The sequence below is a fragment of the Theropithecus gelada genome, chromosome 1 (genome assembly GCF_003255815.1).
Source record: "Theropithecus gelada isolate Dixy chromosome 1, Tgel_1.0, whole genome shotgun sequence".
Classification (NCBI taxonomy): Eukaryota; Metazoa; Chordata; class Mammalia; order Primates; family Cercopithecidae; genus Theropithecus; species Theropithecus gelada.
In genome coordinates, this window is record NC_037668.1 from 72,897,220 (window position 1) to 72,924,945 (window position 27,726).

Here is a 27,726-nt window from a genome sequence, read left to right on the forward strand (position 1 = left end):
GTAGACTGGCATGATCTTGGCACCTCTGCCTCCTTGGCTCAAGGGATCCTCCCACCTCAGCCTCCCAAAGTGCTAGGATTACAGGGGTAAGCCACTGTGCCTGGCCTTAATGTTTATTCTTACTTTTATTGCAAGTGTATGCGACTAAAAAATAAAATGACTATTGTACAGTTTGGTGCCAATGCTTCGATTCATGCTCAGTAAAGCACCAGAAGTTTTACCCACCATTGCTTTGGCACCATCAATGCAAATATCAATACGATGAAAAACGTAAATATATTTTAATATTATTATGAAAATAGTTCTGACCTGACAGATCCCCTGAAAGGGTCTTAGGGATTCTCAGGAACCCATGGAGCACATTTGAAAAACTACTGCCTTATGGATTCCTCCTGGCTCTTACTGCTTCTAGGACTTACATTATGGCACTCACCATAAAGGACTGTCATCCTCTTTTCCATGTCTTTATCACACTAGGAGCGCCTTGAAGATAAGTGCTATATCTTATTTGTTCCCGTCTCCCCGGGACCTAGCATAGAACCTGGGACATGCTCAGTGAATAATATTGGATGAATTGAAATCTTACGATTTTCCCTTGACATCCCATTTGGTGGTGGGAAAACTGGGCTGAGAGCCAGGTTGCTGACAGCATCTCTTCTTCTGAACTTTCCTCCTCACTGTCAATTCATATTATTATCCATGCCTAGCCCCATGCTTATTTATTATTATTATTTATTAAGTACACAGGTGATACTTAATAAATGCTTATTAAATACAGGGTATTCCCTGAAATGTTTGTTTCATCTTGACCTCAATTATCCTCATTTCTTCCCTAAGGGATATTTGTGTGTATATATGTGTGTGTGTGTTTGTGTTCATATGTGGTGGGGGAATAACTTAACAAGGGCAAGCTCTCTAAACTGTGGAAGACAAAAGAAACCTTTCAAAATTTGGGCCTTGGCTCACAAACTCTCTTCCCACGGTCTGCTAGAGATCTTGCTGGGAATTTGCTGGCCACCTCACAATATCCATCTACTCCATTTGGCCAGAGACTTGTCAGTGGGGCGGGGAATTATTGTTTTTAGAGTAGTGAATGAAAGATAAAAATGAAAAAAGAAATTCCACTTTGGCAAACAATTGCAGGTCCTAAAATATTTGCATTTTGTTGATTGATTGAGACAGGGTCTTGCTCTGTCACCCAGGCTGAAGCGCAGTGGCACGATCACAGCTCACTGCAGCCTTGACCTGCTGGGCTTAAGCGATCTTCCCACCTCAGCCGCCAGAGTAGCTGTGACTACAGGTGCCTGCCACCATGCCTCATTAATTAAAATTTTTGTTTTTAGTAGAGACAAGTTCTGACTATGTTGCTAAGGCTGGTCTTGAACTCCTGGGCTCAAGATATTCCCCCGCCTCAGCCTCCTAAAGAACTAGGATTACAGGCGTGACCACTGAACCCAGTCTTGTGCTGTATTTTTGTACATAAGCCCAGTAATTGCCCAATAGATCCATGATAAGTTAGAGATAAAATGATGCTACAGTATTTAACAAAAGGAACTTGGAAACAGTTTTCATTAATTAGAACTTTAGTATTTCTTTTCAAGCACACAGAATTTTCTTCATTGGTGGTTTTAAAGGTCAGAATCTGGGCATTCATGTTCTAAAATGGTGAGTAACTTTTAAAAAATAAGTGATTTAATCAATTTGGTGATTTTTTTCCCCTTTATGGAAAACGACTTTTCAACTGGCTGATTTTTCCCCTTGTTTTTAAATTGGAGCCTAGCACAGTGGCTCACACCTGAAATCCCAGCACTTCAGGAGGCTGAGGTCAGAGGATGGCTTAAGCCCAGGAGATTGAGGTTGCAGTGAGCCAAGATGGTGCCACTGCACTCTAGCCTGGGCAATAGAATGAGACCTTTCCTCAACAAACAAATAAACAAGCAAAACCCAAAAACCATAACACTAAAAAAGAATTACCTTATGATCCAGCAATACCACATCTGGGTATATATCCAAAGAAATTGAAATCAGAATGTTGAAGAGATATCTGCACTCCCATGTTCATTTCAGCATTATTCACAATAGCCAAAATAAGGAAGTAACCTCAGTGTGTATCAGTAGATAAACAGTACACACACACGCACACATCCACACACACATACATACACACATACACAGGAATATTATACAGCCTTTAAAAAGAAATATCTTCTGTCATTCATAACAGCATGGGTGGAACTGGAGAACATTATGCTAAGTGAAATAAGCCAGGCACGCACACACACAAAAAAACAAAAATCACTGTATGATCTCACTTATATGTGGAATCTAAAAAAAAAGTTCATTTTGGCCCAGAACCTGGGAGGTGGAGGTTGCGGTGAGTGGAGATCGTGCCATTGCACTCCAGCCTGGGCAACAAGAGCGAAACTCCATCTCAAAAAATAAGTAAATAAATTTAAAGGTGGAATCTGAGGCACAGGAAGGTTAAGCAACTTGCCCATGGTCAATAGCTAGTATGTGGCATAGCCAGAATATGGATATAGTCAAGCTGACTCCAAAGAATGTGCTCTTAACTAGTACACAACAGTATATTGCCTCCCCATGGTATATATCCAATATAGGTTTTCCATAAAGAAAAAATTTTGAGCTCATAAACATGTTGAGGTCTAAAAATCAAAACAATTGAACCCATAGAGATAGAGAAGGATGGTTACCAGAGGCTGGGAAGGGGAGTGGGGGGATTAGGGGGAGATAAAGATGGTTAACGAGTACAAAAAAGAGTCTGAATGAGTAATGCCTTGTGTCTGACAGCACAACAGGTTGACTACAGTCAATAATAATTTAACTGCACACTTTAAAACAGCTAAAAGAGGCCAGGCATGGTGGTTCACATCTGTAATCCCAGCACTTCGGGAGGCTGAGGTGGGCGGATCGCCTGAGGTCAGGAGTTCAAGACCAGCCTGGCCAACATGGTGAAACCCCCATCTCTACTAAAAATACAAAAATAAGCCAGGCATGGTGGCTGGCACCTGTAGGCCCAGCTACTTGGGAGGCTGAGGTGGGATAATCGCTTGAACCCGGGAGGTGGAGGTTGTAGTGAGCCGAGATTGCACCACTGCACTCCAGCCTGCAGAGCAAGACTCTCTCAAAAAACGAAACCAAACCAAACCAACTAAAATGGTATAAACGGATTGTTTGCAACACAAAGGATAAATGCTTGAGGGGATGAATACCCCCATTTACCCTGATGTGACTATAACACATTGCATGCCTGTATCAAAACATCTCACGTACACCATAAATATATAAACCTACTATGTACCCACAAAAATTAAAAATAAAAAATTATTGGCCAGGCGTGGTGGCTCATGCCTGTAATCCTAGCACTTTGGGAGGCTGAGGCGGGCCGATTGCTTGAGCCCAGGAGTTCAAGACCAGCCTAGGCAACATGCTGAGACCCTGGCTCTACAAAAAAAAAAAAAAAAAAAAGAAAGAAAGAAAAAAGTTGGCTGGGTGTGGTGGTGCATGCCTGTAGTCTCAGCTACTTGGGAGGCTGAGGTGGGAGGATCGCCTGGCCTGGAGGTGGAGGTTGCAGTGAGCCAAGCTTATGCCACTATAGTCCAGCCTGGGGGACAGAGTGACCCTGTCTAAAATAAAATCATAACAAAAATAAATAAATAAAAAAATCTGGCTGGGCGAAGTGGCTCATGCCCCTAATCCCAGCACTTACTTTTTTTTTTTTTTTTTGAGACGGAATCTTGCTCTGTTCCCCCAAGCTGGAGTGCAGTGGCGCCATCTTGGCTCACTGCAAGCTCCGCCTCCCGGGTTCATGCCATTCTCCTGCCTCAGCCTCCTGAGTAGCTGGGACTACAGGCGCCCGCCACCTCGCCCGGCTTATTTTTTGTATTTTTAGTAGAAACGGGGTTTCACCGTGGTCTCGATCTCCTGACCTTGTGATCCGCCCGCCTCGGCCTCCCAAAGTGCTGGGATTATAGGCGTGAGCCACCGCGCCCAGCCTATAATCCCAGCACTTTGGGAGGCCAAGGCGAGCTGATCACCTGAGGTCGGGAGTTCCAGACCAGCCTGACCAATGTGGGGAAACCCCGTCTCTACTAAAAATACAAAATTAGCCAGGCATGGTGGCACATGCCTATAATCCTAGCTACTAAGGAGGCTGAGGCAGGAAAATTGCTTGAATCCAGCAGGCGGAGGTTGTGATGAGCAGAGATCGTGCCATGGCACTCCAGCCTGGGCAACAACAGCGAAACTCCATCTCAAAAAAAAAATTATTAAAAAAATTTTGAACTTTTTACATTAGAAAAGAACATACATGGAATTAAAAGGCAAAGGACAGACTATGAAAACATTTGCAACATCTGACATGACAGACAAAGGGGTTAGGATATAACACCTTAGTGACTTGAGTCAGTAGGCTTTGGAGCTGGCAGACTACCATCCTAATCTCCATCACTTAACCACTTATCCTGGGCAAGTAATTTAATTCCTCGTTGCTCTAGGTTTCTCATCTGGAAAGGGGCATAATAATAGTACTTACTTCACGGAGTTGTTGAAAAGATAAAACAAGACAGTGAATGTATGTTACACAGCACAGTGCTTTGCTAAGAGGATGATCAGCAACTACGAAGCTTTTATTATTTTAGTACCACGCAAAGGTTGCTAAAAATCATTAAGAAAAATATAATGAAAACAACAGAAAAATGGACAAAAATATACGAAGGTAGCTCATAAAGAAGAAAAATAATGACTCCATATACTAAACAAAGCAATGCAAATAAAACATAACAATTTTACCATTTCCCAGCACACTGAATTGACAGAAAACATTTTTAAGTGTGGTGAGATTTTAGGAAATCGACATTAGAGGGAATGAAATCGATTCATTCTTTTTACAGGGCAGTTTTGCAGTTTGATGATTTTAAGAAGTTATTCTAGGCTGGGCATGGTGGCTCACGCCGGTAATCCCAGCACTTTGGGAGGCCAAGGCAGGCGGATCACAAGGTCAGGAGATCAAGACCATCCTGGCTAACACGGTGAAATCCCATCTCTACTAAAAATACAAAAAAATCAGCTGGGCGTGGTGGCGGGCGCCTGTAGTCCCAGCTACTCGGGAGGCTGAGTCAGGAGAATGGTGTGAACCCAAGAGGCAGAGCTTGCAGTGAGCCAAGATCATGCCACTGCACTCCAGCCTGGGAGACAGAGGGAGACTCCGTCTCAAAAAAAAAGAAGTTATTCTAAGGAAATAAATAGATATTGCAACGGTATATACATGAGGATGTTTATTGCAACATCTGTAGTTTCTGGTGTTGAAAATTTGTGGACAATCTTAATGTCCATCTGTAGAGGTTTTAAAATAAATACAAATTATGAAAGTTCCTTACAATGTAATACAATTGCCACCTATAAAAATAATGGTCAGGCAGGCACACTGGCTCACGCCTGTAATCCCAGCACTTTGGGAGGCTGAGGCAGGCACATCACATGAGGTCAGGAGTTCGAGACCAGCCTGGCCAACATGGTGAAACCCCATCTCTACTAAAAATACAAAATTTAGCTGGGCATGGTGGCGGGCGCCTGTAATCCCAGCTACTCGGGAGGCTGGGGCAGGAGAATAATTTGAACCCGGGAGGTGGAGGTTGCAGTGAGCCGAGATCGCACCACTGCACTCCAACCTGGGTGATGGTGAGACTCGGTATTAATAATAATAATAATAATAATAATTATGGTTAAAATGAGTGCCCCCTTGTCCCAGTCGTCATCATTTCCTGCTTTGATTAATCCCTGCCACCTGTCTCCTTCTCAACCCATTCTCTACACAGCCACCAAGGCAAATATAGTTATGTCACTTTCTTGCTTAACGCCCTCAGGGCTGCTCACTATAAAATCCTAAAACTGGCCTTATAAGGCTGGAGTCTCATTTCTCTCCTCCCTTTACACTCCACAGGCTCAACAGGCTTCTCAGTTGACCTTTGTGTTCATTTACATGCCTTGGGAGTTTCACATTTCATTGAGCTGCATTGGTTAGAACGATCCTGTTTTAGCCCCTAACAATTTTCACTTCTTTGTAGTTTTTACAAAAATGTTAAGTGTTGTTTATGGAACTCTTTGTTTATATATGTCTCTCCCATTAGAGTTTAAATCCCATGAGAGTAACAATTATCACTGCTTTAGCCACTATTTTATCCATTCACCTAGTGTAGTGCCTGACCTAGGTGCTTGATGCCTATTAGTTTATTGAATGGATGAATGAATGGTTAAATGAAATGCAGGCTACGAAATATACAGTGTGAGTAAAAGAGGGACTAAAGACTTCACGTGACCATACCAGGCACAGAAACTGGCTACTTCCTGTAGGTGCATGTGGCCTGGGCCCTTTCCTGAAGGGAGAGAAGGAAGAGGTGCACCTCTGACCTGGGAAAAGCACAGCTGGGTGGGAGTGGTGGCCTTGGGGGTTCCCATGCCTTCTGCTCCCTGGGAGGGAAGGGGGTTCACCACCCAAGGTGCAGGGGGCCAGGGGAGGCGGTGGCAGCCGAGAGACTGAGCTATTAAGTTCTGTGTTTTGGGACAGGCCTCAGGGTGTACCCAGTGCAGGCAGAGATCAACCTCTTGCACAGTAAGTTTCCCAACTAGGGCAGCGTCAGGGCGCGCCCTAGAGGACAGGAAGGGGAAGAGTTGCCAGGGCGAGACTCCGCGCAAGCCACTTCTCTGGGCAATCAGCCACCACAAGGTCTCACATTGTACCTGGACTCTGATATGACTGGGACCCTGGGGCTGTGCTTGAGGGTGTGACTGGCCACTGTGGGGGTGTAGGGGGGCTGTTCATACACAGGGTTCTCCCAGATATTCCTTTTCTTTTCTTTTTTGAGATGGAGTCTCACTGTGTAGCCCAGGCTGGAGTGCGGTGGCACAATCTTGGCTCACTGCAAGCTCTGCATCCCGGGTTTACGCCATTTTCCTGCCTCAGCCTCCCGAGTAGCTGGGACTACAGGCGCCTGCCACCATGCCCGGCTGATTTTTTTTGTATTTTTAGTAGAGACGGGGTTTCACCATGTTAGCCAGGATGGTCTCGATCTCCTGACCTCGTGATCCGCCCACCTCGGCCTCCCAAAGTGCTGGGATTACAGACATGAGCCACAGCGCCCGACCTTTTTTTTGTTTTTTTGATACATGGTCTCACTCTGTTGCCCAGGCTGGAGTGCAGTGGCATGATTGGCTCACTGCAACCTCCACCTCCCGGGCTCAAGCGATCCTCCCACCTCAGTCTCCCAAGTAACTGGCACCACAGACACGCACCAAGCCCTGCTCATTTTTGTATTTTTAATAGAGACAGGGTTTCACCATGTTGGCCAGGCTGGTCTCCAACTCCTGGGCTCAAGTGATCTGCCCACCTCAGCCTCCCAAAGTGCTGGAATTCCAGGTGTGAGTCACTGTGTCTGGCCCCAGGTACTTGTTCTTGAAGACTACTCAGGCCTATAATCCTAGCACTCTGGGAGGCTGAGGTGGGAGGAATGCCTGAGGCCAGGAGTTCAAGAACCACCTGCTCAACATAGGGAGACCCCCCATCTCTGCAAAAAATTACCTGGAAGCGGTGGCATACCTGTGGGCCCAGCTACTCAGGAGGCTGAGGTGGGAGGATCACTGGAACCCAGGAGGCCCAGGCTGGAGTGAGCCGTGATTCCACCACTGCACACGAGCCTAGGCAACAGAGACCCAAACAAACAAACAAACAAACAAAAAACAAAAAGACTGCACGGGGTTGGGGGCAGGGTAATAAAGACGCTACTGCCTCCACTTCTGTCAACAACCCTGACCTGGCTGGTCTGTCAGCCCTCCCGGGTCTCTGTCTTCTATGATGTCAAATTCTTCTGCTTGCTTGGTTCCAGAAGTGGACTCCCTTCCTCCAAATCACCATATCCGTGCCAGAAAATGCCAGGCCAGCCTGTTTGCTTGTTTTCTCTTTTCTGGGCAGTGGGGCCCTTACGTCCCAGGTCCCTGCTCAGCCCCAGATGTGTAACTGTGCAACGTTTGTCACTGAGAAGCCTCTACTTGCACTTCACATTCATCTTCTTGGCTCCAAGCAGGGCACTAAAGTCGATTTCTCTTTGTGATCCCTGTGCCTAAGCCCAGGGCCCAATAAACACATTCTGAAGGAATGAACTCATCCATTTATTCAACTTTCCGGTATGCAAGAACTTCTTTTCATGGAGTGTCACGGAGGCCCTGAGGGAGGAATGGTAAACGGGTAGGGGTGTGCATAGCTCTAGGAACAGGTTTAAGGTCTAGGCTTTAGAGTTGGGGAAAGGGGAGCTATTACAGATTTCAAAAAGGTCATAACTGGCCTTAACCTGTGCAAAATCTTGGGGGTGAAAGGGCAGACAGGGAGTCAGGCCGGAGGCGATGCAGAAGTGAGGAACATGGGGAGGTCTTGGTAGTGAAGAGTTCACATTGAGTGGATGTGGGTTCTGAGTTAGGGAAGCTGGTGGCACTTTGTGTGTTGAGACTGGGTTGGAAGAAGAACAGAGCTCACCACATCTCTGGTATGGAGGGAGAGGAGGAAAAGAGCAGTATGCGAGGGCAGGTGGCTCAGCTACTGCTTCCTTCTTGGAGCAGGTGACCAAGGAGTTTGGCTATCACTCCCTGCCCATCCCAGGCTTCTTGCTTGGGGAGGGGCCTCCACCAACCTCCAGTGTTTTATGTTTTGAGTCATGGCTGAAGAAAGCCAGAGAGAAAATAGAAGAAAAAAGGTGGAGCTGAAAATGGAGGCAAAGTCCATGAGTTGGGGACCTACATGGCCCCCTTCAAGTAGCTCAGGCCTGGCAGCTTGTGCTGGGCTTGTGGAAGATTCCCTCTTAAGAGGTGAAATACCTCAGGAAGCAAGCCCCAGCACGGGTAGGGCTTGTGGGTCTGCGGGGCTGGGCCACTAGTGTTCACCTGACCACGCCAGCTGCCCGCACGCCAACTGCACACAGGAGTGGGCCACACGGGGTTTTGCTGAGCACGTCAGCCAAACCAGGGCAGGGAAGGTGTCTTCGCCCTGGGCAAGGCCAAGAGGGACACGTGCTGTCCTGACAGTCCTGCAGCCTGCGCACACCTCACTCCTCCCAAGGGCTCATGTCGGTGTCGATGGCCACGCAGTTGTAGGCCGCATAGCGGAGCTTCTCCTCGCATACCTTAGCGCTGTGGGAATGGGGACTTGGTCAGATCCATCCATCACTACCAGGGGTGATGGGGCTCCCCTGGGCCCCAACTTGAGCCTAGGAAAAAACCCACCTGGCATAGTGTGGCAGGAAGAGGGTGCTGGAGCAGGTGGAAGACTCGGGCAGCGCGTCTGTGGTCTCGTAGCTAGGGGCATTGAGGGACCACAGGTCAGGAAGATGTGTTGGGGCACATGTATGTGTGTGGGGAGGGAGGACAGCAAGTGGCCGTGGCACCTTCGGGCCTCCCTCCAGCACTCACCCCAGCTTGTCTGGATAGATGTAGATTCGTGCTGGCAGGCGGCTGCGGCCTGTGACAAAGCGCAGGAAGCGGCTCCGGTCCTCTGGAGGGAGAAGGAAATCAGTGCCCGCGTGGATGGTGAGGGAGGGTCTACAACTTCTACCCTGCCCCTGCATCCCAGCAACAGAGTCCAAACCCAGGCGCCACCCTGCCCTCCTCCACTGACCGTTGGTGAAGTTGTTCAGTGCCTCCCAGAAATACTGCACCCGCGAGTCAGATGGCTCGAAGTCCTCAAACCGGGCTGGTGGAGACAAGGCCAGCACTCATTCTTGGGTCTCATCTTGCCCAGTCCTTGAGCCCCAACCCCTGTGCTGTGCTGTGCTGTGCTGCCGTGCCCTGCCTTGCCTTGGGGAACTCACTGAGCTTGCGCAGAGCATCCACAGTGACCTCTGGATCCCCACACACTTTCTTCTCCAACTCTTGCCAGGTCAGCAAGTCCAGCACAGCCTGTGGCACCACCTTCAGCAGACCTGCCTGCATAGCTGCCACCTGGAGAGTGGGTAAAAGGCTTGGCTGGGGAAGAGGTCACACCTCCTGCCTTACACTGAGGGGCATCACTGTAGCCTCTGAGCAGCACAAAGGTGGCACCGAGGAATGCTGGGGGCCAGAGTTCTTGGAGTATTGGTGGCCTACAGGCTGCACTCTGGGTCCCAGGACCTGGGGCTCAGAAGGGGCCAAAGCTCTCTGTTCTACTGGCCTCTGGGTACTACCTGCTCCTTGCTCTCCTCTAGCCGTGCCTTCTGGACCAGCTGGATGAAACGAGAACGGTCTCCATATCCCACGATGATGCCTGCGCCCCCAGGGATCAGCTCCACCACCTGCTGGTCACTCAGTACAGTGGTGAATGTTAGTTCCTTCCCAAACTTGAACTCAAATGTCTCCTTGTCCATTCCTTCCATCACTTCCAGGAGCTTCACCTAGGGGTTGGAGAGAGGCAGGGAAGTAACCTTTTCACTGTGGAGACAGTCCCTGTCTTTTCACAAGATGCTCACAGGGAAGCAGAGACAGCCAGGCAAGGCAGTCACCATGCAGGCAGCAGGGAATGAGGGTGTCAGTACAAGAGCTGTAAAAGCATCAAGACAACACCTAACCAGCCTTGGAGGCCAGAGGAGGCATCCTGTGGGAAATGGCGTCTCAGCTGAGACCCAAATAATGGCTGGGCTATAAGGGAAGTTAGGGGAGAGAACATCTTGGAGAAAGCTGGAAAGAGCAAAAGGCCTAAGGAAACTATTTGGCTGGAGCCTGAATGTGAACCAAGTGCCTGGAGATATAGAGTTCATGTAAGGCCTTTACAGCTTCTGCATTCTATCCTAAGCCCAGGGCCGAGCCACCAATGAGTTTAAATAAGGAAAGTGAAATGAATTACTCTGGCTGCATGGAGACCAAATGGGTAAGAACGGAGACAGGGACACCAGCTTTTCAGTAAGTGATTAGCTCAGGAGGAAAGGTGTCCTCAACCCGGCAGGGAGATAGTAGTGAGATAGGAAAAGCAGACAGATTACAGAGACAGACTTAAGAATGTGGGGGTGAGGGAGAAGAAGGGGTGAAGGATGGCCCTGTGGGCTTTGGGATGGGGAGGAGTGGGACATGGTGTCCTTTTGAGGCAGGAGCCCTAGAGGGGAGCAGTCTTGGGAGAAGATAAAGAATACATTGAGCCTGAGATGTGACCTTGGGGCAAACGTTGAGGGTGCAGATACATATATGGCCCCAGGCTTAGGAGAGGCTGGGGCTAGAGGTCAGGATTTTAGGGGTCACAAGTCTACAGACAGTAGTTGAAGCCATGGGAGTGGATGGATTGGAGAGGGATCTTGTGTGTGGCGAAAGAACACGGTACAGAACAGCCTTAGGGAGGACCAACCTTTAGGGGCTAGGCAGAGGAACCACTGGTTCCAGGCCCTACTCACCAGCACAGAGTCCACAGCTGGGAAGTCCTTGCTCCAGCTCACCTCCTCGCCAGAAAGCTGCTTCCACACAAAACCAGGCAGGGCCAGGACCTGTGTGACAAATACTCCCTACTGTCTTCTCACCCTGAGCTGCCCAGATTTGGCTGGCCTTTCCTCCCAGGGGCCAGGGCTGATCAGATGGGGGTGTGGATAAGGCTACTCACCAGGAACTCCTTGCCCCGAAGGGCAGCCCCCATCAGCTGTCCAATCCATTCATACTTGGCAAAGTCTCGGCAGGAGGGGTTGGGCACATACATGTCCCGGGCCTCACCAGTGCCATTGCCCTGCCCCAGAGACAGAGCTGTCAGTGTGGCATGAGACATACCCTACTTTCCTGGCCCGAAGACTTCCCTGAACATTTTCCACTGGGAACATTTTCCACTAAATGATCCCTTCAAATGTACAGTGGCTCCTCCTCTCCCTGTCTGCCCAGATGTTGCCCTGAGCAACTCAGTCCCTCCTCTGCCCCATTTCTATTTTTTTTTTTTGAGACAGAGTCTGTGTCACCCAGGCTGGAGTGCAGTGGTACGATCTCGGCTCACTGTAACCTCCACCTCCCAGGTTCAAGCGAGTCGCCTGCCTTAGCCTCCCAAGTAGCTGGAACTATAGGCACGTACCACCACACCCGGCTAATTTTTTTTGTATTTTTAGTAGAGATGGGGTTTCACTACATCGGCCAGGCTGATCTTGAACTCCTGACCTTGTGATCTGCCCGCCTTGGCCTCCCAAAGTGCTAGGATTACAGGTGTGAGCCACCACGCCCGGCCCCCTCCTCTGCCCCCTTTCTAGCTCAAGCTGGCACCTGGGAGGTCTGCAGAGATGGAAACGGAGATTACCTGGTTGGCCGTGCGTACAAAGAAGGGCAGAGGCACGGGGGTATCCGCTGAGCTAGGGCACAGCTCTTCTGACATATCTGCCAGGCTGTCCCGGAAACCACCGCCTGAAATGACAGATGTCCTCAGCTGGGCACTCAAGAGCCCAGCTCCCATAATGGGGTAATGAATAGGTCCCCCATCATCATTAGCTTGTGAAAAGCCTCTACCACTTTAATAGGACAGCAAGAAGGATCCTTGGGATCCTCCCTCAGGGCCTCACCTTGGTCAATGATGCCTTCTGCAATGAATTTACACTCCCACCACTGGTCATAGCGCATGGGCCACCTGTAAAAAACGTGGGCAGATTTGTCATCGTGCGGGGCCAGGTGCAGCACAATTCATCAGCCCAGAGAGCACCTAGGAAAAGCAGTCATGGCGAGGGGTGCCTCGAGGAGTTGTGTGTGCACACAGGTGTCCCGAGTAAGTCCCTCACTCTCATGCCATACCTGTAGTCCAGGGGCTTTTCATATTTGTCAGAGGGCTTGAGGCCTTCATATACCTGGGGGCAAGGAGGAAAGGAGTCACAGGAAAGCAAGACCTGGCCCCATACTCGCCCCAAGAACTTGTTCAGGTTCCTCTTGGCCTAGTCCCCTTGGCCCTTCACTGATCCTATCTCAGCCTGACCCTAGGTGGTGCAGACCTGTGTGAAGACTGCATTCTTGCAGGCAGGGTCTCGAGAGGGGCAGGCACGGTGTTCCATGGCAAGGCGGCGGTTGATGTATAGGCGTGGCATGAAGCTGGGCTTGCTGCTCTCTGAGTCACGCAGGCACTGAGCCACCAGGCCAGGCCGCTGGCGGGACAGCAGTAGGAACTGCTTCACTTGCTAGTGAGGAGAAGTGGCCAGAGCAGGAATGAGTGGGCAGTCAGCCTCTGTCCAGGTCCTGGAACTTTCCTCTCTGCCTGTATCCAATTCCACCATTTTAGTTCAAGTCTAGTCCATTCCTGTCCTTGTCTCCAGTCCCTTCCTTAGTTCAGCCACCAGGGAGAGCTTTCTAAAACAAAAAAATTCTAATACTGTCATTACCTTACTTACTTTTCCAATAGCTCCACTATCCTGGGACAAAGTCCTTGCTTCACAGCCTGGCCCACAGGGCCCTCTGCAACCAGGGCCTGCCTCCTGCCCACATCCTCCCACCCTCATCCCTCTGTCATACTCACACCTACCTGTACACTTTTCTCAAGTCATCTTGAGCTGCTGTTAACTCCCGGTATGTACCTTTCACGCAACCTGCCCTGCCTGTGCTGTCAATAGCCCTTGGGTGTTCCACACACTCATCTGGGCAGCAGCCTCCCAAACACTAAATTTGGACCATCTGTTCTGGCCTTCTTCCTGTGTTCCCAGACCCAGCAAAGGTCTTGCCCTAGAGCAGGTTTCAGGAACTCTGCTAAGGCATGAACAACTACATGAGCAGGAAGGGGGACGCACTGCCGAGACCAGCACTGGGTGGGACGGCTCACCTTAATCTCACTGAAGGTGCCCAGTGTGTGGTCCCAGGCAGGTACCAGGTGGTGCAAGACACTATCGAGGATCTTGATGAATCTGGCATGGGTGGGTAAAGACTGACTGCAGCTAAAGAGTTTGGCATACATTTAAGACCCCCAACTCCCCAACATACAGGGACAGGAGAAGGCAGGACCTGGGGGCTTCTCTGACCCTTGAACAGCTTATACTATGAGACCTTGGGAACCTCCTCCATGCAGACACACAAGGCTCAATGCTGGGGGAAGGGAAGGGCCCACAGGTCCAGGACCACAGCCACCTCTGCAGGAGGACAGCTCTGCGGTACAGTACTTCAGGGTCGGTGCCTTCCAGGCGTGGGTATCGCACCAGACTAGTCGGCTGGAACAGGTCTGCATTCAACCCTAGTTCCCGCTGTCTAGAGGACTTGATCTTGACCCCTCGGAGACGAACATCAATCCCATCATCTGGGGAAAGGGGTCAGAGTGAGGTCATTTACGGCACCTGCTGGCTCCTCGGCCCTCACACCTGGGAATGGCTCCTTGAACGCTCAGCCTTTTGTCACCCTTAACCCTAGAAACTTGGGACCTTCGGGATCACCTTCTATCACCTGACTCTGATTTATCTATTCCTGCTGATTCCTCCGTCTTCCACTATAATGCTGGCATGCCTGAGGGTCCCAACTCAGTTCCTTTTCCAGGTGAGCCCAACCACCTGTATGGCTTTAAGGCAGGCCTATACCTGGCACATCCCAGCTGCTCAGGCCCCAAAGCTCCAAATCTCAGAGTTAGTTCAGCATCACCTTCACCCCAACTCCAAGCCTATCCTCTTCTCTCCACACTCACTGTCTGTCTTCCCCATCTCCACATCAGGCTCTCTTTCCCTCCTTAGAGCCTTAAGCCTCACCTCGGCACTCCACGATGCGGATCTCGATGATCGGGAGGTGGACAGTCATGTCCTCCAGGACACAGACATCACCAATCAAGGTCCTGAGGAGACGAGTGTGAGGCACTTCGGATACCTCCTGCCTCAGGCCTTCAGAGACTGCTGGAGTCTCACTCAAACTTAGGCTTCCAAGCTGGGCTAGGCTTGGAACACACCCTACTTCCCTCCCCAGGCCAGTGTGCTCACTCGTCAATGCTCACGTCACTCAGCTTCTTCAGGTTGTCCCCTTCGCCCCCATAGACCACCACCCGCTTTGGCATAAAGTTGTCATCTGTGGTATCTACTGTAAGTAGCAGCTTCCTGAAAGGTCAGAGTGTGAACATGAGTCTTTGTGAACCCACAGGAATGTGGCTCACCCATTCTGTCCTGCCCAGAGCCTACTTACTTGACAATGGTGCCCTTCTTCATGGTAAGCCGTACCCAGTGCTGGCACTGGGACCCATCGCTCTCCCAGTAGGTATCGGCATTGCTGTCTGTCAGGCAGGATACATTGAACTCCTCCTGGGGAGGGGCAGAGAGGTGGAGTCAGTAGTTACCCTCCCTCCCTGAGCTGGGCTTGTGCTCTGGACCAGGAGGACCAGAGAGAAAGCAGAGTGAAGCTGGGCTAATGGGCACCTGGTATGGGATAGGGGGCCGCTGGGTATGTAGGGGTTCCTACAGACTTCCAAGATGGGGAGCTGAAGTGAGTGTGGCCCGTGGGGACCCTGTTTTGGTCCTGGCCTGGAGGTGGGGGTTCTTTCTGGATCTAGCCTTGAGGGGTGTGACTATATCTTGCCTGGGGTGGGAGGAGCCCCAGCACCCACCGTGTAGGAGGAAACGTCTATGCTCTCCACATACTGCTTCACGCTACCCAGGTTCTCATCCTCCTTGCCCAGGTGGTCATACAAGAAGTGGATCAGGTCCTCGTCGCACTCGTAGGTCCATGTCGGGGGTACATAGCTAAGCAACCCCAAGCCCCTAATTAGACTGGGCCCAGACGCAGAGCTCCTTCCTCCCCACCCCATTCCAGCTCACTCACAGTAGCCTTTGTACAGCTTCTGCGTATGCCTCTGCCGGCTGAGGTCTCGATCCCAGGCGATGTGAGTATGTCAGGTCCACCACCTGTTCCCACCTGTGGGCACAGAGTAGGGAGTGGGAAAGGGAGACATCAGCGGGCAGCAGGACACTACCTCCATGCCGTGTAGCCTTCTCCTGGGCTCTATCTCCCGGTCTCCAGACGCCCCACCCGAGCCCCCTTCATGTCTCGCCCCTTCCTGTTCTTAACCCTGCCTCTGCTCCAGTATCCCACCCACCCCAGGGTGTGGCTGAAGTGTTCCCAAGCCCTCCTGGCCTGGCCTTCGGACAGCAAGCCCCGCTCCTTCAAGTGCAGGACCTGAGCACCGGCCGATAATCCACGCCAAAGAGCTGCTGCTGCCGCTGGAGGTGGTTGGGAGTGTCGATGGGTACCAGGCGGGCTCCGCCCTCCGCCGGGCGGCACACCAGCAGCCAGCCTTCCTGCAGCCCGCAGTCGCCCAGGTGCTCTGCCAGCTGCTCCTGCCGGGACGCGCCGGATGGGGACAGGCGTCAGGGAACTGCCCAGCCGCCTGTCCTACCCAGCCCAGGGCAAAGGGCACCGAACGCAATGCCAACTCAATACAGGAGAGAAAAGGGAAACAGCCAGAGGTTTCTCTGGCCCCGGGGGTCTTTTACCTGGTCCTGGGCGGGGAAGAGCTCACCTTTGTCAGCTTCACCCAGAGCCCGTGGCCGTTGCACAGCTCCTCGCCCGTGGTGCGCACGCAGGCGCCGCGCCGGAGCTCGATGCTGTCGCGGGCGGCGCGGAGGGGCCCGGAGCCGGTACCGGGGGCTGGGCCTGCGGCGCCCACACGCAACCCCAGGCCCTCTGCCTCCCACACGGGCAGGAGCACGCGCGACGGTCCCGCCGGGTCCTTGTAAAGCTTGTAGAGCACCTCTTGCGGCACGAAAGCCAGCGCTGCCGGCAGCGGCCGCCCAGCGCGGAGGCTCCGCGCTGCCTCCGCCAAGAAGCGCACGCGGCCCAGCAGCTGCCGCGGGGACTCCAGCACCGCGCCCGGGCCAGGACCCGCCATGGCTAAGTGGCGGAGGTGAGCGCCTAAGGGCGATCCTACCCCGTGAACAGCTGGCGCGACCGCGGACGGAGCTTCCCACCACGCCCTGCCCCGCCTTTGGCCAGCCTTCGCCGTATGTTCTGGACTAAGCGCACCCAGCACTCACCGTATTGCACTGTGTACTCCTACACTCAATCATATTACCTACCTCTGTGCCACCCTAACCCAGCCGACCAAACCCAAGATTGGTGATTTCTACCTGATCAATCTCCTTCTCTCCATTTCCTTGCTACTACCATTTTATCTCTACTGCTACTACCCTCATTCAATAACCGTTCTATCTGGCCTGGATCATTGCCAAAATTTTTCTGGTTCTTCGGCCTTCTCTTTTTCCTCCCACTCCCAACGAATTTGCTGGACTCCCTATCCTATAGGTGGTGTGACTAAAATGTTTGAGACAATGGCTCCTTCCCCTGCCACTGACAGGAGTCTTGAGTCTTTCGGGTTCTGTTTGTCACTCCTAATCCCAAGGACACTGGTAATCGTTATTCATTTTAATGTGATTACTGATTTCTGTTTTCCCAGTCTTATAGCTTCTTAAACACCGGGACTGTCTTGAGCAGAGCTAACCTCTACACCTACTGTAGGTCCAGGCTCTTAGTAGGTAATATAAGTATACGACGATTTCAGTTTCCTGTGCAGCCTGGTTCCATCATCCTCAGTATGCCTGGCTGAATAAGACTATTAGAATCATGAGTGGTACTTGAGCCAAGCCTCCGGATACCCAGACCGTCAGATGAGAACAAATTCCTCATGTCACCGTAACATACAGTTACAGCGGAGTTCTCTTTTGAGCGTTTGTTGTTGCGTCGCTACAGCGGACTTTACGGTGAAAAAAGGTAGGGGTCCTACGGGCAGCAGCCAGGGCAGCCCTGGAGCTGTCGCGGGAGTCTGATCATGTGATCTTCAACATGGCGACGCCCTTGATTCCCTACAGAAAGGGGCGGAGCCTGGACGGGGTGGGGGCAGGCTCACATTCAGGTTAAGTTGCGGATTGAGCTCGCAGTTACAGACAGCTGACCATGGAAGCGAACGGGTTGGGGTGAGTTCTCTAGAGCACGCGGTGTGGCTAGTTGAGCTTCTGAGTCTTCCAACTCAGGACGCTATCCCTGTACTCCCCTTTCCCCACCTTGGAGATCTCCCAACCTGGACTCTGTTAGCTGGGATCCTGAATCCTAAAACCATGGATTTTTGAGACGTTCATCCCAGGGGCCTTAATTCAAGGGATGCCTCAGGATTTCCAACCAGGATCTCTATTCTGGGACCATCAACTCTCATCCCTCTTTATCCCCCAGCCTGGGGATCTCTCAGCCTCTGAACCAGCCCAGTGACATTCCCGTTTCTGAGACTCCATAGTCCGAAGACCCCCAAACTATCCTTCCTGGGCCTTCATTCCCTCCCCCTAGTCCCTCTAGTTGCTTCGAGCTTGGGAGAGTAGGGACTAAGTGGAGGGAAGAGGCCCCAGGGCGGGCCCTTCTAGAGTTTGTGCACCACCTGATAGGCAGAGAGGAGGCGGAACGGGCGGAAAGCCAGGGTTTGGGAGCTGGCCTGGAGGAGGTAGATAGCGGTCCTCGACTAAATCAGCCTTATGAATCCGCACTTTACCCAACCTCCAGCCTAGCATACTGACACCTACCCCTACCCCCACCTGATCGCTAGACCTCAGGGTTTTCCGGAGCTGAAGAATGACACATTCCTGCGAGCAGCCTGGGGAGAGGAAACAGACTACACTCCCGTTTGGTGCATGCGCCAGGCAGGCCGTTACTTACCAGGTAAGAGTCAGGCCCTGGAAATCTAGATAAAACTCCGGAAGGCGAAAAGTTTTCAAGGGGCAGGGGAGGGCTCTGGAGGGCCTCAAGGCTGAGCCCCGTCTTCCCTCTGTATGCAGAGTTTAGGGAAACCCGGGCTGCCCAGGACTTTTTCAGCACTTGTCGCTCTCCTGAGGCCTGCTGTGAACTGACTCTGCAGGTGAGGGGTGCACAAAAGAGGGAAAGATTTATGCCTTCAGTCTGCCACCTAGCAACCCGTCTCCTGTTTCCTACAGCCACTGCGTCGCTTCCCTCTGGATGCTGCCATCATTTTCTCCGACATCCTTGTTGTACCCCAGGTACCTACTCAAATCTGATCCTGGAATATAATCCAAGGACCCCTTGAAAATCCTTCTATCAGTCCAGTCAAGGTTTACAATAAGCACTTATCCTAACTGGATCGAGGGAAAAACTAAGGTTGAAAGAGATGGAGTTTGGCAGTTTTATTCTCCTTTTCCTTCCTTCTGGAATGAGCTGAACAGAACCTTTCCTCCTGGATTCCATTTTGGGAACCCAGATGTTTTCTCCCCCTCCAGGCACTGGGCATGGAGGTGACCATGGTACCTGGCAAAGGACCCAGCTTCCCAGAGCCACTAAGAGAAGAGCAGGACCTAGAACGCCTACGGGATCCAGCAGTGGTAGCCTCTGAGCTAGGCTATGTGTTCCAAGCCATCACCCTTACCCGACAACGACTGGCTGGACGTGTGCCGCTGATTGGCTTTGCTGGTGCCCCAGTAATGTGGGACAGGGCAGGGACTGGCGGTGCGGGAAAATCACTCTGGCAGGTCTGGGGTAGACAAAGGAAGGGTCAGTCTGGCTTCTGTACATGTGACACCATCTTTCTATCCTTCTGTAGTGGACCCTGATGACATACATGGTTGAGGGTGGTGGCTCAAGCACCATGGCTCAGGCCAAGCGCTGGCTCTATCAGAGACCTCAGGCTAGTCACCAGCTGCTTCGCATCCTCACTGATGCTCTGGTCCCATATCTGGTAGGACAAGTGGTGGCTGGTGCCCAGGTGAGTCCAGAGAGAGAGAGAAATAGGCTGAGATTTGGTCTGTAAGGACGAGAAGCAAGTGTCCTAAACCTGAGAGGGCAGGGGTCTTAATGCCAGGGATGAAAGAACCTTGGCCTCCAGTGATCTAGCTGAGCAGCCAAGCCCATCCTGACACTGGCGGTGGGGCTTAATGCTCTGAGTATTCAGAGACCAAAGCTAGTGCTGGGATCTGGAGAAAGTAAAACTTTTTTTTTTTTAATTACTGGATTTATAGGGTCAGGCAGTATCAGGGATTGAAGTCATTTGGGGAAAATTGAGGTGGATTTTGTATGTGGGGGGAGCTTCCTCTTTGTTACATGTTTGTCTTCACCATACCCTAACTAGGCATTGCAGCTGTTTGAGTCCCATGCAGGGCATCTTGGCCCACAGCTCTTCAACAAGTTTGCACTGCCCTACATCCGTGATGTGGCCAAGCGAGTGAAGGCCAGGTTGCGGGAGGCAGGCCTGGCACCAGTGCCCATGGTGAGGATTGGGATGGGTTGAGTGAAGGTGGGCCTGTGGAGCTTTCAGGCTAAGTCCTGCATGGACTGGAGTGACCACTGGAGGGCAGCAGAAGTACAGTCAAGAAAGATTAGCAAGGCCCTCTGTAGCCTAAGATCTGCTTTTTTTCCAGATCATCTTTGCTAAGGATGGGCATTTTGCCCTGGAGGAGCTGTCCCAAGCTGGCTATGAGGTGGTTGGGCTTGACTGGACAGTGGCCCCAAAGAAAGCCCGGTAAGCTATGGAAGGGTGAGGCCTTGAGGTTGAGGTGGGGGTGTGGAGCTGCCATGTATGCAGTTACCAGAACGTGGCGCTGGCTTTGCTTCCAGGGAGTGTGTGGGGAAGACGGTGACATTGCAGGGCAACCTGGACCCCTGTGCCCTGTATGCATCTGAGGTAACAGACAGGGCCCCTCTGTGTATCTGTTACTGTGCACTCCTGTGGCTGTGGTTGTATTATTCTGTGTGCTTTTCTTTTTTAAATGTCTGTCTGTCCTTCTCTTCTACTCTGTATGTACAACATAAGCCCTAGGAAGACCGGACTTTTTGTTGCTGTTGTTCATTTGTATTTATGCTTCATGTCCAGACTAGGGATCTGATAAATTTTATTGAATGACTGAATGAGTTAACACTGAGTAGAAGCATACCTACATATGTGTTTGTCACTAGTATATGTAGGGAGGACAGAAGCTTGCTGGTCCTCCTGTAGCCAGTGCCCTGTTGGTCCCCCAGGAGGAGATTGGGCAGCTGGTGAAGCAGATGCTGGATGACTTTGGGCCACAGCGCTACATTGCCAACCTGGGCCATGGGCTTTATCCTGACATGGACCCAGAACATGTGGGTGCCTTTGTGGATGCTGTGCATAAACACTCACGTCTGCTTCGACAGAACTGAGTGTACACCTTTACCCTCAAGTACCACTAACAGATGATTGATCATTTCCAGGACAATAAAAGTTTCAGAGTTGAACTGTTGTGTAGTTTTGTTTGTGAAAGATGTGTGCCCATATCCTCAGTTCTTACTTAGCTTCTGCTCCTTCCCTGGGAACCCTCTCTATGTCCTCTTCACAAGTCATAGGGGTTAGGTATCACTGAATATGTACCAGAGCACTTAAGGATTCTCACTCCTATCTTACTCTTAGATACCTAAGTCCCAGAACTACATGGGGTAAGGTAGAGCTTTCGTAGCAGTTCAGGTTGTGACATTTGCAGAAAAATGGGTGGGGTCCTCACAGTATACAAAGGCTAAATTGATAGGGCTTTATGTCTGGGGAGGAAGGGAAGTATAATACATCAAAAAGGGGCACAGAAGGGGTTAGAATACTTCAGAGAGGCATGGGGAAGAAGATGGAGTCTAGGTGAGCAAGGAGAAGCTGAGGGACCCTCAGCTTTGACACCAAAATATAGGGAGGACATCAAAGCTCAGAGCTAGGTTGCTTAGGATTAGAGCTATAGACAAGTCCATCATCAAGGCAAGAAGTCCTCTGAAACCAAAAGACCCTCTGGCACTCAAGGTTGCTTTATATTATTTTCTGAGCATCCCCTTTAATTTTCTCAAGATCTTGGTGTTTCCACCCTTCCTGGTGGTACCTGCTTCCCAGGACAAGGCTATGAGGTGTCTGTAAGCTCTGGAGAAGGGTCTGGTATGGCAAGAAATTCTTTATCTGTCATTCTGCATCTCCTTGGACCACTAGGAGCCCACTGTGCTGTAGGCTGAACCAGCTCCCCGGCCCAGCCAGGGCAATGCAGAAGGTAGAGATGGGTTTCATTTAATGAAGGAACACAATTTCTGCTTTTAGAAAAATGATCGTTTATGTGATCCATGATTTATTCATAGAAAAGCACTGTGAGTTCACACACTTGCTAAAAAAGGGCAACTGTGATACAGAATGAGAGTGGCTTCTCTCTTTTTTTTAACCAACCCATTGGGCTGAGACGTAGGGGCCCTTGGCTGGACAGTAAGACTTGAGTAGCCACAAACGGCAAATACAACTTCTTCCGTCAGTTTGGAGTAAAAAAAGTGACAGTTTGTCAAAGAAAAAGTAAAGCAGATGGAGAAGTTCTTAGTTCACATTCTAGCTATACCACCCCTTCCCTATCACACCCCACCCCTAACTCAGGAACTAAGATATGAAACAGTAAACACCAGACACTGGTATCCAACTGACTCTTCTGAATGCCTTTGCTACCTCCTGTAACAATTCCAGGCCGAGCATAGAGGTCAGGAAGGTAGCAGGAACATGATACACTGTGGAGGTCAGCCAGGGCTAAGACAGGGCTGCCCACTAGGGCTAGAAATTAGGAAGGGAGAGGCTAAGAGCAGACCAGCCCTAGCCTCCAAGTCAGCGAGCAATGAGACTGTGACAAAAGCAGGCAGAGGAAGCTTGAGGTAGAAAGGCAGGGGAAGAAAGCAAGTATGGGGTGAGAAGAGAACTGTGGAGCTAAAGCAGCCAATCTGATGGCAGAGGGAGATTGGTGCTTAGAAGCTTGTTTGGTGAGAGAATGAATAGAGGAGGCACAGAGATGGGGAACAAACGTTTAGCTGGTGAGAGAGATTTAAGAGGAACAGGAAAGAGAAATTTGGCAAAAAGGAAGGACACATTCATGCAGATCCTCAAACATGAATACACAGACATCCCTACATGTAGAAATATGCTCAGTTACACATATAAAGACACGGGCGCATGGATAACAAGCATACACACAGATACAAACATGTTTATACACATGCACTCATGTGTGCCCAGATACACATACACACTAAATATGCACAGTGCATTTGCACATAGATGTGCATCCTCACATGTATGCAAAATGTGTATATCCTCAGGTAGAAACCCAGTCCAGTGTGCACATATTCACACAGGTACACAGCCATAGAACTGACACATACACATAAATATATATGTGCACATACAGACAGGCATGCACAGATATATCTATGCACATAGACACATGTACTTAGCCATACAGATACACACACACGATTATAGATGAAACCACACACTCTCTAATACAAAGGTGACCACAGTAGATGAATATTATGAACTCAGCAGCTTCCCAGACCTTCATCTTCTCCCTGCACTTGTTTCTCAGGCGTTCAGCAGGCTCCTGAAGAAGCTGTGTGAGGCAGGAGCTTCAATGTCCTCATAGTTTTGTGAGGCAAAAGTCTAAGTCCAGTCCTGGCCTCTGTCCCTCACTCACTACTGGGCTATAAATGCCCTGTCTGTAGGTGGTGGATTCTGCATAGACTAGACTTGGGATTGATTCTAACTGGCCATTTTTCTCCTTGGCACCCCCACTCTTCCACTGCTACCAGCATACACTCTGCAAGGGAAACCTGAGAAATGGTTGTGAGTCTCCTCAGAAAATAAGCATATCCTCCTACCCACAGCTACTTCAAGTGCCCATCAAATCAAAACCACAATTATAAATAGTTGTAAGTTTACAATAATTAGCAACACATATACTATAGTATTTACAGTCCCATAGATGTGTTTGTTTCTCTGGTTAAGCAATCCCTGAGACGGAACAGTGTTCTGTGTTTGCCAAGGGAGACAGGGCCAATGCTCAGGACACGCTGGATACAGGGGCATGAGGTGGCATGTTGTGGGGTTTCTGGTCGATCTGCAGGGCCCAGCTCCTCCATGAACAGTAGGCTGTAGTGAGAAGCTTGCCAAGGTAGGCATATCAACTAGAGTTAGACTTTCCCCATCCTTAGCCCTGTGGTCCTTTGGCCTCAGCCACAGGTGCTCAGAGTCCTCTCAGGGTGGACAAATGTTTCAGTGTCCTTGGCCTGACGTGATACTACCTGGGAACCCAGGCTGCCCTGGCGGTGAGCTATCTGCTCTCTCAGCCAAAGCGCTCTCGCACCAGCAGCATCAGTTTTTTCTTGCCTTTGTAGATCTGTTTGAGGTTGTCGATGAACTGGGCAAATTGCAGGTGGCCATCCTGGGGCAGCAGGAAGGTCTCCCGAGCCTTGCTTAGAAACTCAATGAACTCTCCATAGTGGCGAGGGCTGATGTGTGTTAGGCGTGAGTGTGTAGTGTTGATATAGGCATTGATGGTGGCATCCAACAACTGGCGCAATGGAGCTTTGTCAGTGGACATGAGCTTTCCAGAGCTGCGGCGGCCTGGGATGCCGGCCAGGCCAGGTGCAGTCACTGTGCAGCGTCGTAAGATGTCTGAAAGCACTGTGGCACAGTGCACACTCTTCACCACCAGGGGGATGAGAGCTGCCAGCTCATTCTTGCCCAGAGAGTGGCTGAGAGCACAAGCCCAGAGCACATCATTGATGGCGGGATGAGTATCCTGGTTGTAGGCCAGGTTAAGATGGCTCATGGCCAGTGAGGCCAGCTTGAAGGCACGGAGCGGGTAGCCACGGAGCTCCATGTAGCGGGCGATGGTGAACAGCTGCGAATGGGTCATGCCACCAGCAGCAGCATCAATGGCAATCTGATAGGCTGCCTCAAAGGCGATGTGGTCTTTCTCACAGAGGGTAAGGGCTGACAGGGCACAGCTCTGTGGATCCTTCATAGCACACTGTAGGGCCAGCGTGCGAGCACAGCTAGCCAGTTCCTCCCGCTGTGGATAGTCAAGACTGAGGCGCAGGATAGTGGTGTGGGATACGGCTGTGGCAGCTACAATACTAGTAGCCTCAGTAGGGGTGAAGAGTGTGTACCAGCTCTGCAAGATGCTCACCAGGGCCCGCACACCTGTCAGGGAGAGCCTGAGCTCAGCCGTGGCCATCTGGGTCCTGATTCAGGTCTACCGAGATTACCATTTGGGGTTTGAACTTGGCCTGCAGCGATGAGTTCTCCCTCCTCAGCAACCCTGAGATGATATGAGGCAAACCAGGGCAAGGGGAGCATCCCAGATGGCCAGACCCTGTTTGGGGTCTCTTTCTATCCCTTCTTTCCCCAGGTTAGAGGGTTGAAGGTTTCTGCAGATGCTCTTGACCCCTCACAAGGACGGGACAGTACAGCCTGGGGTTTGCTTGCCCTGAGGCATGGGTTGCAGATCTGCCAGGGGTTCTAGCTGAAGTGGGGCCTCTCAGGGTAGAGTCTTGTGCTGGGGCTTTGGGCTTTAGAAAGGGTCCTGAGCCTCCAAGTTGTCTGGGGTTTTTCACAAGCATGGACAGGGATGGGGACCAAACCACTGGGCCCACTACCTCCCAAGGGAGCACTTGAGTAACAACTGAAAATTCATTCTCTTAGACATGTCTCTGATGAGAGAATCAAGTGCTGCTGACATCAGGATATGGTTCAAGCAATGAGGACAGGGCTTGGGCTGGCTGAACAGAGGCCACCTTCTCCTACCAGCAGCCCCATCCTTTCTTAGGCCATCAGGAATAGGAATATGAGAGCTCTAAGGATTCACTGTCCTGTCCCAAGAGTAGGGCCTAGAAACCCCTTTCCGCTGGGAGTAGAGGGAGGTGGGAGACTCACCCACTTCTGTAGCACAGGTCACCAACCATCGTACCATCTCCCTGCGTCTCCAGTTAAGGGTTGATAAGGTCATCCGCATCACCTGGGCACAAAAGAGGCCTTTCCAGTGGGCTATGCCTAACTGTTGTGACCTCTCCCTCCCCTTGCCATTCATTTATGCAACAAATATTTTCTGGTGCTTTAAACAGTGGTCTCTCCCTTGATAAATATAAAATACAGTTTAATTTCTTTCCTAGCTCTCCCACCAATCAGATAGGAGGCTTCTCTGATGATGTGCAGCAAAGTCCTTATTATCATACCTTACTTGACTTGCAGAAATGGGGAGGTAGACAGAAGACAGGGACCCCATGGAGCCTAAAGCTGTATCTTGCTTCTGGCCTTAACTTGAAAGTGGAGCCCAATTTATGAAATCCTTGCCTTTTCCCTTGTCTAGAACTTGTGTTCTGGGCACAAAGAAAGAGCCAGACTTGGCCTATGCCCAGTCTCCCAGAGATCTTACCTTCTCCCAAGTGTCACTAGGCCAGAAGTCTAAACTGAGGATGGCCCACTCTTCTTCCATACCTGTAACCCAAGTTCCAGGGCAACGTTGAGCAGGGTGCTGTCAGTACTACTGTCAGTGGGAGTAGCAATCTTGAATGCATCTTGGGCCAGTTTGAAGATGAGGGAGGAAGAATGAATGTGCTTCTGTATTGCTTCCAGAATTGTTCGGAGTCTCAAAGTGTCTCCTATAGATGCCAAGAGCAGGGGCAGGGTCTATTTTAATGTTTTACTAAACAGTCAGCTGATTGCAACAGGTAGTTCAACAGGTGGTTGAAATGGCTGCTATTAATTCATTGAATGCTTCTGAATGCTACCGCCCCTTCTGGGTTATCAAGCTGTCTCCACTAAACACATTTGAGGCTCCTCCCTTCCCCAGACCCCATGTAAGTCCTATTCTCTCCACCTTTTCATCTGTCTCTACTGAATACCCTCTGCCCTCAGGATCTTTAAGTACCAGAAATAATTTTCTTGAACACTTGAATTTCCAGAGCTATACAGTAGACAGAAAGCCACATTACTGCCAAAAAAGAATGCCAGTCCCACTGTCGACTTCTCACTACAGCTCCCTGGAGCAAAAAAGCAGCGCCACCACTTCTTATTCAATAGGCAGGGATTCTATACAAAGCACAAAGAGTTAAGGAATATAACATCATATGAAGTGAAGGTTGCTGGATGAAGGCAGTAGTGTATGAAAGACTGCTACATCTTATAAAGGACAAACATGTTAAGTAAAGATAGAACAAAAAGTAGGCCTTATGTTTTGCTTTGTAACTGCTGATAAAGTCAAAGAGGAGGAATGGCGGTATGACTATAGGCTTTGGAATAAAACACACTGGGGACTGAACCTGGTTCAGCCATTTAAGAGTTTAATGACTTCAGGTTGGGCGCAGTGGTTCTTGCCTGTAATCCCAGCACTTTGTGAGGCTGAGGTGGGTGAATCACTTGAGGTCAGGAGTTCGAGACCAGCCTGGCCAAATGGTGAAACCCTGTCTCTACTAAAAAAAATACAAAAATTAGTCAGGCATGGTGGCATGCGCCTGTAGTCCCAGCTACTCAGGAGGCTGAGGCAGGAGAATGACTTGAACCTGGGAGGCGGAGGTTGCAGTGAGCCAAGATTGGGCCACTGCACTCCAGCCTGGGTGACACAGTGAGACTCTGTCTCAAAAAAAAAAAAAAAAAAAAGGAAAGAGTTCAATAACTTCATCTATAAAATGGAAACAATAACCTTTAGGATTGTTGTGAGAATTATAAATAATTTATAATATTCTATGATTCTATTTTTATAAAAAAGATACATAGTGTGTGTAAATATATATGAATAGAAAATCTCCAGGAATATTTATGCAAATGTCTTTTTTTTTTTTGAGACGGAGTCTTGCTCTGTCGCCCAGGCTGGAGTGCAGTGGCTGGATCTCAGCTCACTGCAAGCTCCGCCTCTCAGGTTCACGCCATTCTCCTGCCTCAGCCTCCCAAGTAGCTGGGACTACAGGCCCCCGCCACCTCGCCCAGCTAGTTTTTTGTATTTTTTTTTTTTTTTTTTT

At 50.3% G+C, this 27,726-nt stretch overlaps 3 protein-coding genes across 4 annotated transcripts in view; 1 reads left to right on the forward strand and 2 right to left on the reverse strand.

The window, feature by feature from the left end:
- Window positions 1-8,165: 8,165 nt before the first annotated feature.
- HECTD3 (HECT domain E3 ubiquitin protein ligase 3) lies at window positions 8,166-17,221 on the reverse strand. The gene is made up of 21 exons (XM_025382029.1): window positions 16,448-17,221; window positions 16,105-16,265; window positions 15,751-15,843; window positions 15,536-15,671; window positions 15,118-15,233; window positions 14,919-15,032; window positions 14,694-14,776; window positions 14,089-14,254; window positions 13,787-13,868; window positions 12,969-13,151; window positions 12,775-12,827; window positions 12,549-12,613; window positions 12,290-12,393; window positions 11,618-11,737; window positions 11,415-11,504; window positions 10,221-10,427; window positions 9,870-9,999; window positions 9,677-9,751; window positions 9,472-9,553; window positions 9,286-9,357; window positions 8,166-9,192 (listed from the first exon to the last, which is right to left on the reverse strand). The coding sequence occupies exons 1-21, from the start codon at window positions 16,814-16,816 to the stop codon at window positions 9,108-9,110; spliced, it is 2,586 nt and encodes an 861-aa protein (XP_025237814.1). The 5' UTR covers window positions 16,817-17,221; the 3' UTR covers window positions 8,166-9,107.
- Window positions 17,222-17,741: 520 nt separating this feature from the next.
- Window positions 17,742-21,168, forward strand: UROD (uroporphyrinogen decarboxylase). 2 transcript variants are annotated; one of them, XM_025382040.1, is made up of 10 exons: window positions 17,742-17,897; window positions 18,515-18,627; window positions 18,744-18,823; window positions 18,900-18,962; window positions 19,200-19,397; window positions 19,520-19,681; window positions 20,045-20,182; window positions 20,334-20,434; window positions 20,530-20,596; window positions 20,932-21,168. In XM_025382040.1, exons 1-10 carry the CDS (start codon window positions 17,878-17,880, stop codon window positions 21,091-21,093), a joined length of 1,104 nt encoding a protein of 367 aa, XP_025237825.1. In that variant the 5' UTR covers window positions 17,742-17,877; the 3' UTR covers window positions 21,094-21,168. The 2 variants fall into 2 exon arrangements, with proteins under 2 accessions (XP_025237825.1, XP_025237834.1); XM_025382049.1 differs by having other exon boundaries at window positions 17,753-17,897; window positions 20,935-21,168.
- Window positions 21,169-21,988: 820 nt separating this feature from the next.
- The window catches only part of ZSWIM5 (zinc finger SWIM-type containing 5), a 196,757-nt gene continuing 191,019 nt past the window's right edge, over window positions 21,989-27,726 (reverse strand). The window contains exons 12-14 of the mRNA XM_025401944.1: window positions 26,207-26,370; window positions 25,646-25,727; window positions 21,989-24,913 (exon numbers count right to left, since the gene is read on the reverse strand). Coding sequence (XP_025257729.1) covers window positions 24,051-24,913; window positions 25,646-25,727; window positions 26,207-26,370 — 1,109 coding nt within the window. The 3' untranslated portion in view covers window positions 21,989-24,050. The remainder of the gene's footprint in view (window positions 24,914-25,645; window positions 25,728-26,206; window positions 26,371-27,726) is intronic.